Genomic DNA, 13,576 nt, shown 5'->3' with positions numbered 1-13,576 from the left:
ACTACACAAAAATGAGGAGGTTAGTTAAACAAAAATTAAAAGGTACACAACCAAAAGTAAAATCCCTGCAAACTGCATGGAAACTTTTTAAAGACACCGTAATAGAGGCTCACCTTAAATGTATACCCCAAATTCAAAAACATAGTAAGAGAACCAAAAAAGAGCCATTGTGGATAAACAACAAAGTAAAAGAAGCAGTGAAAGGCAAAAGGGCATCCTTTAAAAAGTGGAAGTTAAATCCTAGTGAGTAAGATAGAAAGGAGCATAAACTCTAGCAAATGAAGTGTAAAAATATAAATAGGAAGGAAGGCCAAAAAAGAATTTGAAGAACAGCTAGCCAAAGACTCAAAAAGTAATAGCAAAAATTTTAAGCACATCAGAAGCAGGAAGCATGCTAAACAACCAGTGGGGCCACTGGACGATTGAGGTGCTAAAGGTGCACTCAAGGACGATAAGACCATTGTGGAGAAACTAAATTAATTCTTTGCATCGGTCTTCATGGTTGAGGATGTGAAGGAAATTCACAAACCTGAGCTATTTTTTTTAAGGTGACAAATCTGAGGAACTGTCCCAGATTGAGGTGTCATGAGAGGTGGTTTTGAAACAAATTGATATTACTATTTAGTTTAAGTTACCAGTACAGATGGTATTCACCCAAGAGTTCTGAAGGAACTCAAATGTGAAATTGCAGGACTACTAACTGTAGTCTGTAACCTATCATTTAAATCAGCTTCTGTACCAAATGACTGGAGGATGGCTAATGTGATGCCAGTTTTTAAACAGGGCTCCAGAGGTGACCCTGGCAATTACGGGCCTGACTTCAGAACCTGGCAAACTGGTTCAAACTATAGTAAAGAACAAAACTGTCAAACACATAGATGACCATAAATTGTTGGAGGGGAAGAGTCAACATGTGTTTTGTAAAGGGAAATCATGCCTTGCCAATCTGCTAGAATTCTTTGAGGGGGTCAACAAGCATGTGAACAAGGGGGAATCTAATGGATATAGTGTATTTAGATTTTCAGAAAGCCTTTGACAAGGTCCCTCACCAAAGGCTCTTAAGCAAAGTAAGCTGTCATGGGATAAGAGGGAAGGTTCTCTCATGGATTGCTAACTGGTTAAAAGATAAGAAACAAAAGGTAGGAATAAATGGTCAGTTTTCAGAATGGAGAGAGGTAAATAGTGGTGTCCCACTTGGGTCAGTACTGGGCCCAGTCCTATTTAACATATTCATAAATGATCTGGAAAAAGGGGTAAACAGTGAGGTGGCAAAATTTGCAGATGATACAAAACTACTCAAGATAGTTAAGTCCCAGACAGACTGCAAAGAGCTACAAAAGGATCTCTCAAAACTGAGTGACTGGGCAACAAAATGGCAGATGAAATTCAATGTTGATAAATGCAAAGTAATGCACATGGGACAACATAATCCCAACTATACATGTAAAATGATGGTGTCTAAATTAGCTGTTACCACTCAAGAAAAAGATCTTGAAGTCATTGTGGATAGTTCTCTGAAAACATCCACTCAATGGGCAGAGGCAGTCAAAAAAGCAAACAGAATGCTGGGAAGCATTAAGAAAGATAGATAATAAGACAGAAAATATCCTATTGCCTCTATATAAATCCATGGTACACCCACATCTTGAATACTGTGTACAGATGTGGTCACCCCATCTTAAAAAAGATATATTGGAATTGGAAAAGGTTCAGAAAAGGGCAACAAAAATGATTAGGGGTATGGAACAGCTGCTGTATGAGGAGAGATTAATAAGACTGGGACTTTTCAGCTTGGAAAAGAGCAGACTAAAGGGGGATATGATAGAGGTCTATAAAATCATGACTGGTGTGGAGAAGGTAAATAAGGAAGTGTCATTTACTCCTTCTCATAACACAAGAACTATGGGCCACCAAATGAAATTAATAGGCAGCAGGTTTAAAACAAAAGGAAGTATTTTTTCACACAATGCACAGTCAACCTGTGGAACTCCTTGCCAGAGGATGTTGTGAGGCCAAGACTATAACAAGGTTTAAAAAAGAAGAACTAGATAAATTTATGGAGGATAGGTCCATCAATGGCTATTAGCCAGGATGGACAGGGATGGTGTCCCTAGCCTCTGTTTGCCAGAAACTGGGAATGGGTGATAGGGGATGGATCACTTGATGATTGCCTGTTCTGTTCATTCCCTCTGGGGCATCTGGCATTGGCCACTGTTGGTAGACAGGATAGTGGGCTAGATGGACCTTTGATCTGATCCAGTATGGCTGTACTTACGTTATTATGTTCTTATGAGGGCCAACGGCCTGAGGGAAGCTGGTGCCCTGCACTCCCACACGCCAGTGTTCATGGCCCCCAGCAGCAGGCTCTGTACTTTGCTGCCTCTCAGGCCTCATGCGCAGACTGCAGGCTCAGCTTCTCCTGGTGCGCTTCGGATTGCAGCGAGATAGACTCTACCCAAAGTGACGTTGGCTGCCATGGAAGCAGAGACGCCCAGCCGCAGACACTCCGCTGTCAGTCTGAGCAGCCAGAGCCTGTGTTCCCAGATTTTCAGCCCTGTGGAGCTGCTCCATGGGCCAGAACTCACAGGTCTGCTAAAGCTGTATTTACCAGTCACCAGCACGGTCGGGACACAGGATTTCACCACCATGGCCGGTCAGCCTCAAGGCGAACTGCTCCTCATCAAAATGCCATAGGGCCCCAGGAGAAGGATGTTTAGGAACAAACAGCAACAGCTGAGGGCAAATGCACCATTTTAGTGATGGTCATCACAGGCCCATGAATGGAGACACAAGATGTCCCATTTCAATAAGCAGAGCACTGTGTAGGACCATAGAACTTGCTAGTCCAGTATCCAGATGCCCACAGTTACCAGTACATTATTCCAGAGGAAAAGCCTGCAGTGGGCAAGTTATCCAAGAATCTCTATATAGCCGCACAAGTGGATTCCTCCTGACCCCCCCAATTAAGAGGTCATCTTGTGCCCTGAAGCATGAAGGTTTATATAGGACAGGCCAGAAATCATGGTACCCAAAGCTGTGTTAACACAGGAAATAAGTTTGGAAATAACAGAGAGTGCTTAGAAACTGGGTCCCTGCTGGTCTCCAATATTTGATTGAACATGGCCTAACTCCGCTGGCCAGCCAATCTGGGTTTAATCTGGAATAATTCTTAGCACCCACACTGGGATTCCAGAGCATTTGACAGAAGGCTGGTAAGTCTTGTTGCTCCTGTTCCCAGATGGTGAGGCAGAGACACAGAGACAGGACATGACATGCTCCAGGTCACAGTGAGTCAACGGCAGAGCTGGGAACTAGAACCCAGGAATCCTGACGCTCAGTCCCCTGCTCTGGCAACAGGACAATGCTGCTTCCCGAGTTTAAACAGAGAGGCCCGAGTCCATTTAAACTTGGTTTGTGTAACAGGGTTCCTATCCCAGGACAGACAGGGCAAGGCCCAGATAACCTTTCCAGTCCGGTGGGCCTGAGACTTCATTAGCTAGGTTGTAGGCACCTTGGAAAAGGGGGCTGCATGGCTCACTGGTCCCCATCCAATCAGGTCTCTGTACTTTTCCCCTCCAAAGCTGCTGCCTCATCCTCCAGAGAGCTAGGGGGACGAGCTTACAGCAGTTTGCTTCAGCCTACCCCCATCCCCAGCAGCAGGGCCAACGAAACAAATAGGGGGGATGGGTCTTTCCTAGAGTTCTGGATGCAGAGGCCAGTGAGTTATTCGTTTTTAGTTCCTCCTGCCTCACCCAGTCTCCATCACCCACTCCTGAGCTTTTCTCTTGCTCCAGGCTCACTGGGCAGGAAAGCCAGGATCATCCGGTCCCCAGCCCTGACTGCTCTGATGTAGTAAAGACAAATACTTTGTCAGTCAAATACGCTGGGTCACCTAGTGCCCTCCGCAGGCACCTGGGGGTGCTACACAATGACAAGTTACACATTGGAGGGACTCTTTTGCCCACCGCTGAAATGCGGCTGCTTCTGGGGTAGAATATGGCAGTTGCTCAACAACCATGCAGCAATTGAGGCCAGGCTAGTGGGAGGAGAATATTACCGGGGGAGGTTGATCCTGAATGCTCACAGAGAGGGGGCTGCATGGGGTGAACACGAGCATCACAAAGGGGAAAATGCTCAGGTTTGGGGGGTAGGAAATACCTTGGAGACTTTGGGAAATACCCGTGTCTGTTTTGGATGGCATGTGCATGGCAGGGGCACCTCACAGGACATCTGTAGGGGAAGGCTTGCAAGGGGCAAGTCTTTCTCTAGGAGCAGTGACCCAATGAGCCAGAGGAGAGAGCAAACGGACTGGCTCCCAGCCTGTCATATCAAACATGTTCCAGAGCTGAGCCTGGCAATCTCCTCCCCACATGCCCTTTGCCTTAGGATCTATCCCCCTTCCCTTAGACCTGCAATAGTGACCCAAGGGGGGTACCCAGGGCTCTGCCACAAGCTGGGGTCTCCCTCGTCTGTCTGATCAAGTAGCCAGGAGATTCATGGAAATGCCAGCTGCACGGAGCTGAGCTGGTTTTGATTCAATAATCAGCAGCAGCCTCTTACTGTGAGCTACACCTGGACCAGTCCCGCCAAGCTCCTGGCTTTCCCCTCTCTCCTCTCCTTTCCCTATCCTTGATGTGCTGTTGTGCCCAGGGGTGCAACATGGGCACTTCATCAACTGACCAGAGTCTCCTTCCATAGGCAGCCCATGACACACCCAGATCACTGATAGAGCAGCTGCAGTCAAAGAGAAAGAGAGACCTCCCCATGTGTTAATAGAGGCCTGAAGGGGAACCCCAGCAGGAACGCTGTGGCTAGGAAGTTAAGTGCGGTACATAGGAATGCTGCCAGCAACCATATAACCCAGCTCATTTAACCTTGGAAAGTGTCACAGGTTGTGCTAGGCAGGGCTGGGTAGCTGAGATCTCTGCCCGTAGTCCACAGGCTTGTTCACTTTACTGATACCTTAAGCCCTGTCCCACACTACAGGTCTGTTGCATCCACCCACTGCATCTTCTTTACCTGATTTGTATCTCAGCAGCATCTGACCCTGGTTGTTGTCCCACTGTGCTGGGCTCTGCACCAAACACACAGGAGGAGACAGTTCCTGTCCCAGAGGGCTCACAATCTCCATGGACAAGAGGCATAGAGGGGAGAGTGACTTGCCGAAGGTCACAGGTCAGTAGCAGAACTGGGACTAGAACCCAGATCTCCTGGCTCCCAGTCAGATACTAGCATTGCTAGCCCACAGGCTACCTCCAGCCTAGGCTGGACCACTTCTGGCCTGAGTGCCATGTCCAGGTGCCGCTGCTGGACTAACAACAATCCAGTGTGTGAGGGAGATGTGGCCTTGGCACCTCCATCCACATATCCATAGAAAGGGCAGCCAACAAATCCCGCAGCCAGAGCATGGGGCCGACAGCCCAGGTCTGCAAGCCACTTCTCGGGGGAAGGGGCTGTCTTCCCAGCTGGAGAAGGGTGATAACCATACTTCCCCATGGGGGAAGGGAGCTAAAACCAATTAGCATCTGCAGAGCGCTTTGCAAACAGAAGCACTAAGTGCAAAGAGTTAATCCTCAGTGAGGCCACTGCTCTTACAGAGAGCCACCAAGCACAAGAGGGAGCAGGTGGTGGGGCAGCGGGCACCACATTGGGGGCTGCAGCACACAATCCCGGCTACAGAGCAGTATAGCCACCTGGGGTATTTCTGAATGGGGAAAAAGGCATCACCACCTGAGATCAGCTCCCCCATCTCCAGCTCACTAGTAACAGCAAGGAAAGGAAGCTGGGAGTTTGCTGCAGAGACTGTTTCAGGCACATCCAGCACAGCACTGGCTCTCAGCAGCGCAACTGGCTGCATAGTGCAGCTCCAGGGCCCTGGCCAGGAGAGCCTCCCAAGGCAGCCCTGTTTTACATGCACTCCTGAGATGTCTCTCACTCAGGTCACAAAGATCAAAAGCAAACAGAGGATAAAGGGCTGACAAGAACCTTTGTTTCCACATGCATCAGGCAAGCCCAGGAGAGGCCCCCAAACCCAGGAGCAATTTCCTCTCTTGTTTGATCTGAAAGCTCCAGTGACTTCTTCCATGACCTTTTGGCCCAGGAGACGGGAGTAGAGATGCCTGACCTCAGAGACAGAGCAACAAACTAACCCACAGCGACTGGGAAGAGCAGCAGAGCCTAGCACTCCAGGCCAGGGGAACACTTCCTCTGGGCTTGCAGCAGCTCCGACCAAGCCTGCAGCTCAGGGGCTCACATCCAGATTCAGCAAAGCAGATGCTTATGATATCAATGGGACTTTAAGGCCTTGATTCAGCAAGCACATACTAAACAGCAGAACGGGTGGCTCTACAGAGCCTAGCATGTTGATTTTGGTGGCATGCCGTGCACACCTGTGGCACTACGTCACTAGATCACTCACTCTTGCTGTTGGCAATGTTAAACCACTTACTCACAGTGGCTGACAAACCAGCCCCCATTGGGAAGCAGCATGGCTTCAGTGCCAGTTGCTTCCAGCCAGAGGTCAACACCCAAACACTCCCTTGCGAATCCTTAATAGTGTTAAATGGGTTTAAAAGCCACACTGGTGAGAGCAGGGCTCTTGCACCTTCACTATAGGTTACACCTGGTATTGGCCACAGGCATGAGAGCTACAAATCAAAGCACTTAACCAAGGCAAGGACCAATAGAGAAGATGCTTGGAGTTAGGTCTGTGAGCTGTCCTTGAAAACCAAGATCCTGCCTGCCCTACATGGGCAATAAAATCCTCCAGCACTGCATGTAAGACCAGGAATTTGCTGATGTCCTTGACCAAATCCCCTTCCCACTGTTATGCAGGGTATTGTGCACTTGCTACTTCCCCACCCCAGAAGTGGCTGCATTGCCTCAGTGCTGCATATATAGAGGTTACAGAGCCCTGTCGGATGACTGATGTATCCCACAGCTCTTGACACAGGCACATCAGTATCATTGTCCCCATTTGAAAGATGGGCAAACTAAAGCTAGGGAAAGCGAGGCACAGGGAGAGGCTGTGTGTCTTTGGCAAGTCCCTTCAGTCGGTGGCAGAATTGGGAAGTGAGCCAAGGTCTCATTCCCAGTCTCTTTAAAGAAGGGTAATCGCTTAACTAACGTATCTCGGTTTTGTACTGGAGTCACTAGCAAGATAATTTGATTCTCATGTCAGGCTTATTGAACCTTCCATGCTCCAGTGCTTTGGAATGCAGGTAGAAACTAGCATCTAGCTACTCCAGTGCTAGGCACAATAGGAAACCCTCAGCTAGAGAGACAGGATTCCTAAGGGACCTGCCAAGCAAAAAATTGTGAGTTCTTTTTGCATTTTTATAGTGTAGAGAGGAGGCCTGAAAAGTTTAACACTTACAAAATCCACGTTCCTAAAATACATGGGAGAAAAAAAAAATCACCATCTGTTTTCCTCCACGGAGGGAGGAGAAAATGTGCACTCCTGCTCTCTAGTTCTCTGAGGAGACCTCCAGAAACTCCCCTCCCACCAAAAACATCAAACCAAAACCAAGTGTCAAGTCTGGGCTTTTCTGACATTTCTTCTGCAAAATAATCCTTAAAACAGGGCCACCCACCCTACCCAATAGAACTTCAAAAATAAATTTTCAAGCCTTTGTATATCATAAAGAGCAAAGGCTGTTTTGTTTTTTAAAAACACACACTTTTCCAAGTCACCAGTACAGAGCCTTCTCTCCACCACTACACCATGAATTCTCAGACTCCCAGGAGCGTCAGAGCCTCTGGCTCTCTGTAACATATCTGTGCACCTCTGGCCTGTGTAACCAAAAACTGTTCTTGCTGTACCTGCTTAGAAATCACAGCTGACTTTGTGCTCTTATGACCTCATTTTCATAAGATAATTGGCTTACTCAGTAGGATTTTTTGTGGGGAGGGGGTGCTCAGCACCTTTAAAGAGCTGTTTATTAGTCATCTGACTTTCACAGGTCATGGAAAGCTATTCTGCAGTTCTACCCTAGAGCTGACTGCATCTCAGCAGTGATGAAAGCAATAGTGCCAACCCACAACATTCAAAACCTAGAGGAGCCAGGCTCCCCCAGATTGTGAGAGTTAAAGAAAACAATACAAAAATACAACTTATTTTTTAGCCGAAGTAATATATTTTGGATTTTTTAAGAACTTTCTGGTTCTGAGCCTTTCGGCTGTACTCAGGTGTCATTGGCAAGCTTCTCTCTGCAACCAGAAGGGTAAGTTTGTTTAAATGAAAACCGTTTCTTACCTAGTGACATGACTCCAGGAGCTGGGGCTTTCAGAAAACCACAAGCTATCACAAGTGTTGGAAAACTAGTAAAGTGATCCCAGTGCAACGTGCTCCTCCTGCCTACTTCTCCGAGGGGGGTGAGGCTCAAGGAGCTGTTTGTGAGAGTCATTCAAACTCGGGCAGAAAGAAGCTAGCAGGGCACAGTGTTAATCAATTCATCCTGGGCCGTTTTTTTGCCTTGTTCTTTCCGAACAAGGACATCTGCATGAAAACAGAACCTGCTGCTGGAGAGTCACCGACTCCTGCTGATCCTTCCGCACCTGAAATCACACAAGTCCTTTGTTTAGGCTCCTGGGGTGAGACAGCACAGGGCACTCCGAGAACCCGCCTGAAAAACAAGAGGCAGGTTTGCTCACTCTTCCCTGACCAGGCTTTTACCCCATGATGGGGTTTTCCACGCTCCAGCTGCTATCTGATTTCCCTCCCCAAGCAAGCACTAAACTGCTAAAACAAGCCTGGCCAGCCAGGTTCAGAGTAGAGATATAATTCTACCGAAGTTGGGGAGAAGGAGAAGAGGCAGGTCAAAGGGAGGGCCAGTGTTCCCCACTCTCTTAGGGGATGAAAGAGAAGAGGATTAGGCCAAGAGAAGCTGTCCCTCTCCCAAAAAGTGACGCCTTCTCTGGGATCTAGGATCCTCATCCCGAGTGATGGCCATACAGGCCATTCTTCTAGCTGGGGGCTGTGGCATGCTCGGTGACCCCATCTCTCTGATTGCTCCTGTTCACTCTGGAGTGTAGTGACAGCAACATTTGCCATCGTCACACAAAAACAAAGTGAGGCAAACTATGAAGTCACAAGACAGCGCTTCCCCTTTGTCTATAGCTTGCTTTCAAAATTCACTTTGAAGCCATCTTTATACCAATTTCATTAGCAGCTTACTCCAATTTGGATAGTATATGCCAAACCCTGCTCTCCGTTACAGCTGTCAGAGGAGTTACCCCAGATGTAACAAAGCAGAAGTAGGTCCCTACCTGGGATTGAAGCTCTGGTGGCTAGCAACTGACGTAGCTGCACAGGGTGAGTTTTACCCCACTTGTAACTAACATGAGTCAGCGCTTATATGGGCTTGATGTGGAGTTTACACACCTGCGTTGCGAACTGTTATGATTTTCATTTATGAAGATATATGACCTTCTGGGGTCCCTTCCAACCCTGATATTCTATGATTCTATGATTCACACAAGTCTCAGGAGAGTTAATGTTTTTCTTTAAGCACTAGCTCCTGAAATCACGTGATTATGGGAGAATTTCTGCTTACACGAAAACCAACAAGTTTTGGAGACTAGACATTTGAAAAAAATGACCCCTAAAGGTTCAAAACACCAAAAGACAAAGAATAGAACCAAATGTGAATTGAAATATCAAAATTTGTAAACCAAATCTTGTGATTTTTTGAATGACTGGGAAGGGCAATCCTGGGTACACTGGTATAAAGGCCCCCCTTCGGCAAGTTCCCACTCAATCACCATGAGCCCTGCCACATCCCACCCCCACCCTTGAGCAATCCCAGAAAAAATGCTTAAAGACCTGTTAAAACTGCAGCCCCACTTGAAACTGACATGATTGGCCACATCCCGCCTGGTAGTTTAAAACAACAAAAGACTTTAATTTATATAAAACAAAACATGTATATCAGTTGAACAACATTGACTGTACAAAGGAATAAAAGAGAGTGTCCAAAATAACATTGGAATGGTCTGAGTGTCAGACAGCAGCTAAAGACTAGTGTTGATATCAGATGCCAGAACGGCTTTCTTTTCAAATGAAGAAAACAAGATGAGTTCAGTTTTGATCAGCAGACATTCCAGATCAAAGAATCTTTCCTTTGGACAGGATTTGCTGAGATTGTACAGGGGAAAATGTACAGCGGGAGAAGAGATGGGAGAGGGTTTATTTGTAGGGCATAAACCATCCACAGGTAGTTGGAAGAGTTTCTAGACATGCAGAATGGAACCTTCCATCTCCTCCCCATCCCAGCTGTGTTACCAGATATTAGATATGGAAGAGGTAATATAGGTGAGTTACAGACTGCTGAGGTGCTCCCACAACTAACTGTTTAGTGAAAACCAAATTCAAAGAGGGTTTTACACTGACGGATAGGGGTGTGTTCTGCCTGCCGTCACCTGTTAGCCATATATCCCTAGGGTGCCTGGCTGCTTCTGTTCCCTGTTAAGTGACATGGAGCAGTGGGTGTAATACTGCTGACAGGTTCTAGAAATTCCCTGGCTTCCCCACAACGGCACTGAACTTGACTACAGCTTTAGTTCTTCGTCTGAATCACAGCCACAAAAGACACCCCCAGCCCTCGGTTTATTTTCTCCTTCTCCCTCATTTGAGCTTCGTTGGTGGCCCGGTTTATTGCCCAGCAGCTGGGCTATCTGTGAAATCTGTCCTCCGGGGTTTGAGAGAGTGCAGAGACTCCTTCGTCTCCAGGCCCTGTCAGGGAAGGAAGGGAAAAGCACAGCAGGGAGTGTTGCTGTGGGAAGGGGCTGTGCCATTTCCCTGCCACCTGTCTTTTAGTTGCTGCTTGAACAGAGTGGGTGGTCAGCCGTGCAGGAAATGCAACAGCTTCATCCTGCCCACGTAACAAGCTGCTTTAGGGTGACAGATTAAGCCTGGCCTTGGGGAACTGCTGCTAATGGGAGACAGGCCGTAACAGTAGAGCACCAGCATCCTAGAGTAGACATGTGCCCAGTTCAGTTTCCTAATGAAGAGAGAGGTATAACAGAGGCAGAACAGAGCAACCAAAAGCAGTTCATACATTGAAAAACTACACGTCCTGGTGGCCTACAAGAACCTACCACCATGTCTTTGTCACGCTCACCTATGACTGAACTCACACCGAACTGTAATCGGCCTCTCCAGCTTAACAATGACTGGGCAATACTTCTGCTGGAAGCCTTAGTGGAAAGTAGAAGTCCTATTGCTATGGGATAAGTAAGGGAAGCTGCTGCTATTGTCTTAGATGGGATTTCTCTAACATCACATGCCTATCCCAAGCACATTGCTAGCTAGAGAGATTGCTTGCTTTAGAATCTGTGAAAACCTAGGTGACAATAAAAACAAGCCAATGCATTTGCCTTCACGTTTTCCTGCCACTGAACAGCAGTCATGGCTGTCTGAGGGTATAGCAAGATAGCTTTGCTTGGTCATCCAATGCAGGCAAACTCTAGACTAGCAAGGCTGTATTTTAATACCACTTAGAATGGTTACTAGTGCTCCAGTTCTGATCAGTTCTAATATGCCACACTCCAGCGTGTTCTCCTTTCTCCTGCCCCTATCTAGAAGAGGAGCCATGGGCAATGCTTGAAGATTAGATGTTCCTTGGAAAGGTGAAATGGGTATTTACAGGTGCAGGAAGGACTCTGGATTCAGGGCCTGCTCAAAGTACTCATGCCTATTAGGGGATTGACCTTATGGCCCAGAAGAGTAGGAGGGATAAATCGCAGTACTGGGGAGGATGGGGGAAGGAACAGTGACCCCAGAAGGGTAGCTTGTGATCAAGCTTTGTGTTTCTCTCCACTGCAGGCCCAGCAGAAGTGTTTTACTTCTATGCCTGCAGCTCCTCAAGGCCAGCAAGGATCAACAACTCTCACGTGAGAAGATGCTGCCTGTCATGGGAAAATAAACCTGGTACCAGCTGACTTTTGGTCTCTAATATTTGGTCTGACCAAATCTTTGTCTTCAGGCTCCTGCAGGCCATGGCAGCTTCACAGCTGCAACTCTATTTGGGTTTTTAATTTAAATGAGAGTACAATCAGCCTCCTCCTAGGCCCTCACCCTTGTTTCCAGGAATGTTCAGAAAAGGAAGGATCCAGCATGTAGCATACAAATTGCTCTCTCCTTTCGCATAGATAGTATTTAAAACAAACAAATAAATCCAGAGCAATCCTGTGTGGCTATTTGTACAATCCCCCAAAGTGTTTGTAGATATTCACCTTAAAATCACCCTCTCCCTTTCTCCCCCTTAGCTGGTGCACTGCGAACAGAGGTCCCATGCTTTTATTTACATGGCTGCATAAATTTTCCCTGACTGCTTCTTTTAAAAAAAAAAAAGTTAGAAAAAGTGAGAGCTCTCTATATAATTTTGATATAAATAAGTGAAAACGGCAAGCAGGACTGCTTCCTTCAGATTCCCAATTGGCCAACTCTTGCCTCTTTTTTGGCAATGGCAGGTTAAAGTCCAGGTAGAATTTGCCATCATCTTATGCCCTGTTTATTCTTAGAAGTCCACTGTTCGCTATCGCATCAGCAATCCATCTGTAAGTTCAAGAGTTACAGTTGCAGCACAGACTCTCCCTTGACCACCCCTAAGCCTCTTGATCTTCCGCTAAATCCCTTCCTCTGCCAAGACTGGACGAGCTTTTCCCTCCCCCATGCCAGCAGCTGCCGAGTTTTGCACCCAGGCTGAGGAAAATCCCAAAGCTTTCCTGAACGTTCACTTGGCACTGACCCTTTTACCAGCGATGTGGGATCCAGTCGATATGATGGTCTGAACGTTAAGCTGAACTCGTTTCCCAAAGCTATGCTCGTCATCAAAAAAGTGACCCAGGAACGTTCAAAAGGATCCTATTGAAAAGGGTTACGTGTGCAAACATCTGTACATCGGTGGGTGGGTGAGTTTGGAGCTCACAGTGTTACAGTCTTGCTAAGAGATCTTGCAGTTGTTGCGTGAGCAGTTCTGTGGGGGGCTCTGCGGTGGGCGGATTGATTTGGATCTCTTCAAGCTGTTACCTTTGCTGCTGCTCCCACCCCCACTGCTAGCCAAGGAGTATGACCGACCGTGCATCATCACTGCGTTCATTCCATTGGCCATGGAGAAGGATTTCAAGTGGCTCTTGATGGTGACAGGCAGGGGCAGCTTGTCGATGAGATGGACTGGTGTGCAGGAGACTATTGCACGGCAGCAGAGGTCCTGTAAGCTGAACACTGTCAGAACAGAAAGAATCAAGTACAGTCAGAGAGGCAAGTGACACCCAGGTTGTACCTCCAAGGGGACAGCTTGCCCTGATGCACATCTCGCCTGCACTGTACATCACCAATTTCTTAGGGAGGGAGAAACTAGGGGTGGCAATACGGTGCCTTAGAGACAGCGGATCTGATGGTGAGAACAAGGAACTAGGAGACAGGACTCCCAAGTTCTCTGAGCTCTGCCTCCAATCCTCGGTTTAACCATCAGCACAATAATTAATCCTTCCCCCCACATATAGTGCTGGGAGGCCTCATTTACTCAGTATTTGCAAAACGTTTGGCAGTTCAGTTGCACAGCCCCCTTCTCCC

At 47.3% G+C, this 13,576-nt stretch overlaps 1 protein-coding gene across 1 annotated transcript in view; it reads right to left on the bottom strand.

The window, feature by feature from the left end:
* Positions 1 to 9,878: 9,878 nt before the first annotated feature.
* The window catches only part of RAB40C (RAB40C, member RAS oncogene family), a 63,897-nt gene continuing 60,199 nt past the window's right edge, over positions 9,879 to 13,576 (bottom strand). The window contains exon 7 of the mRNA XM_038418206.2: positions 9,879 to 13,225. Coding sequence (XP_038274134.1) covers positions 12,945 to 13,225 — 281 coding nt within the window. The 3' untranslated portion in view covers positions 9,879 to 12,944. The remainder of the gene's footprint in view (positions 13,226 to 13,576) is intronic.

This window comes from Dermochelys coriacea, chromosome 10 (genome assembly GCF_009764565.3).
Source record: "Dermochelys coriacea isolate rDerCor1 chromosome 10, rDerCor1.pri.v4, whole genome shotgun sequence".
Taxonomy (NCBI): domain Eukaryota; kingdom Metazoa; phylum Chordata; order Testudines; family Dermochelyidae; genus Dermochelys; species Dermochelys coriacea.
Note: the sequence above shows the minus strand (reverse complement) of the source record. Positions and strands in the feature narration are given on the sequence as shown.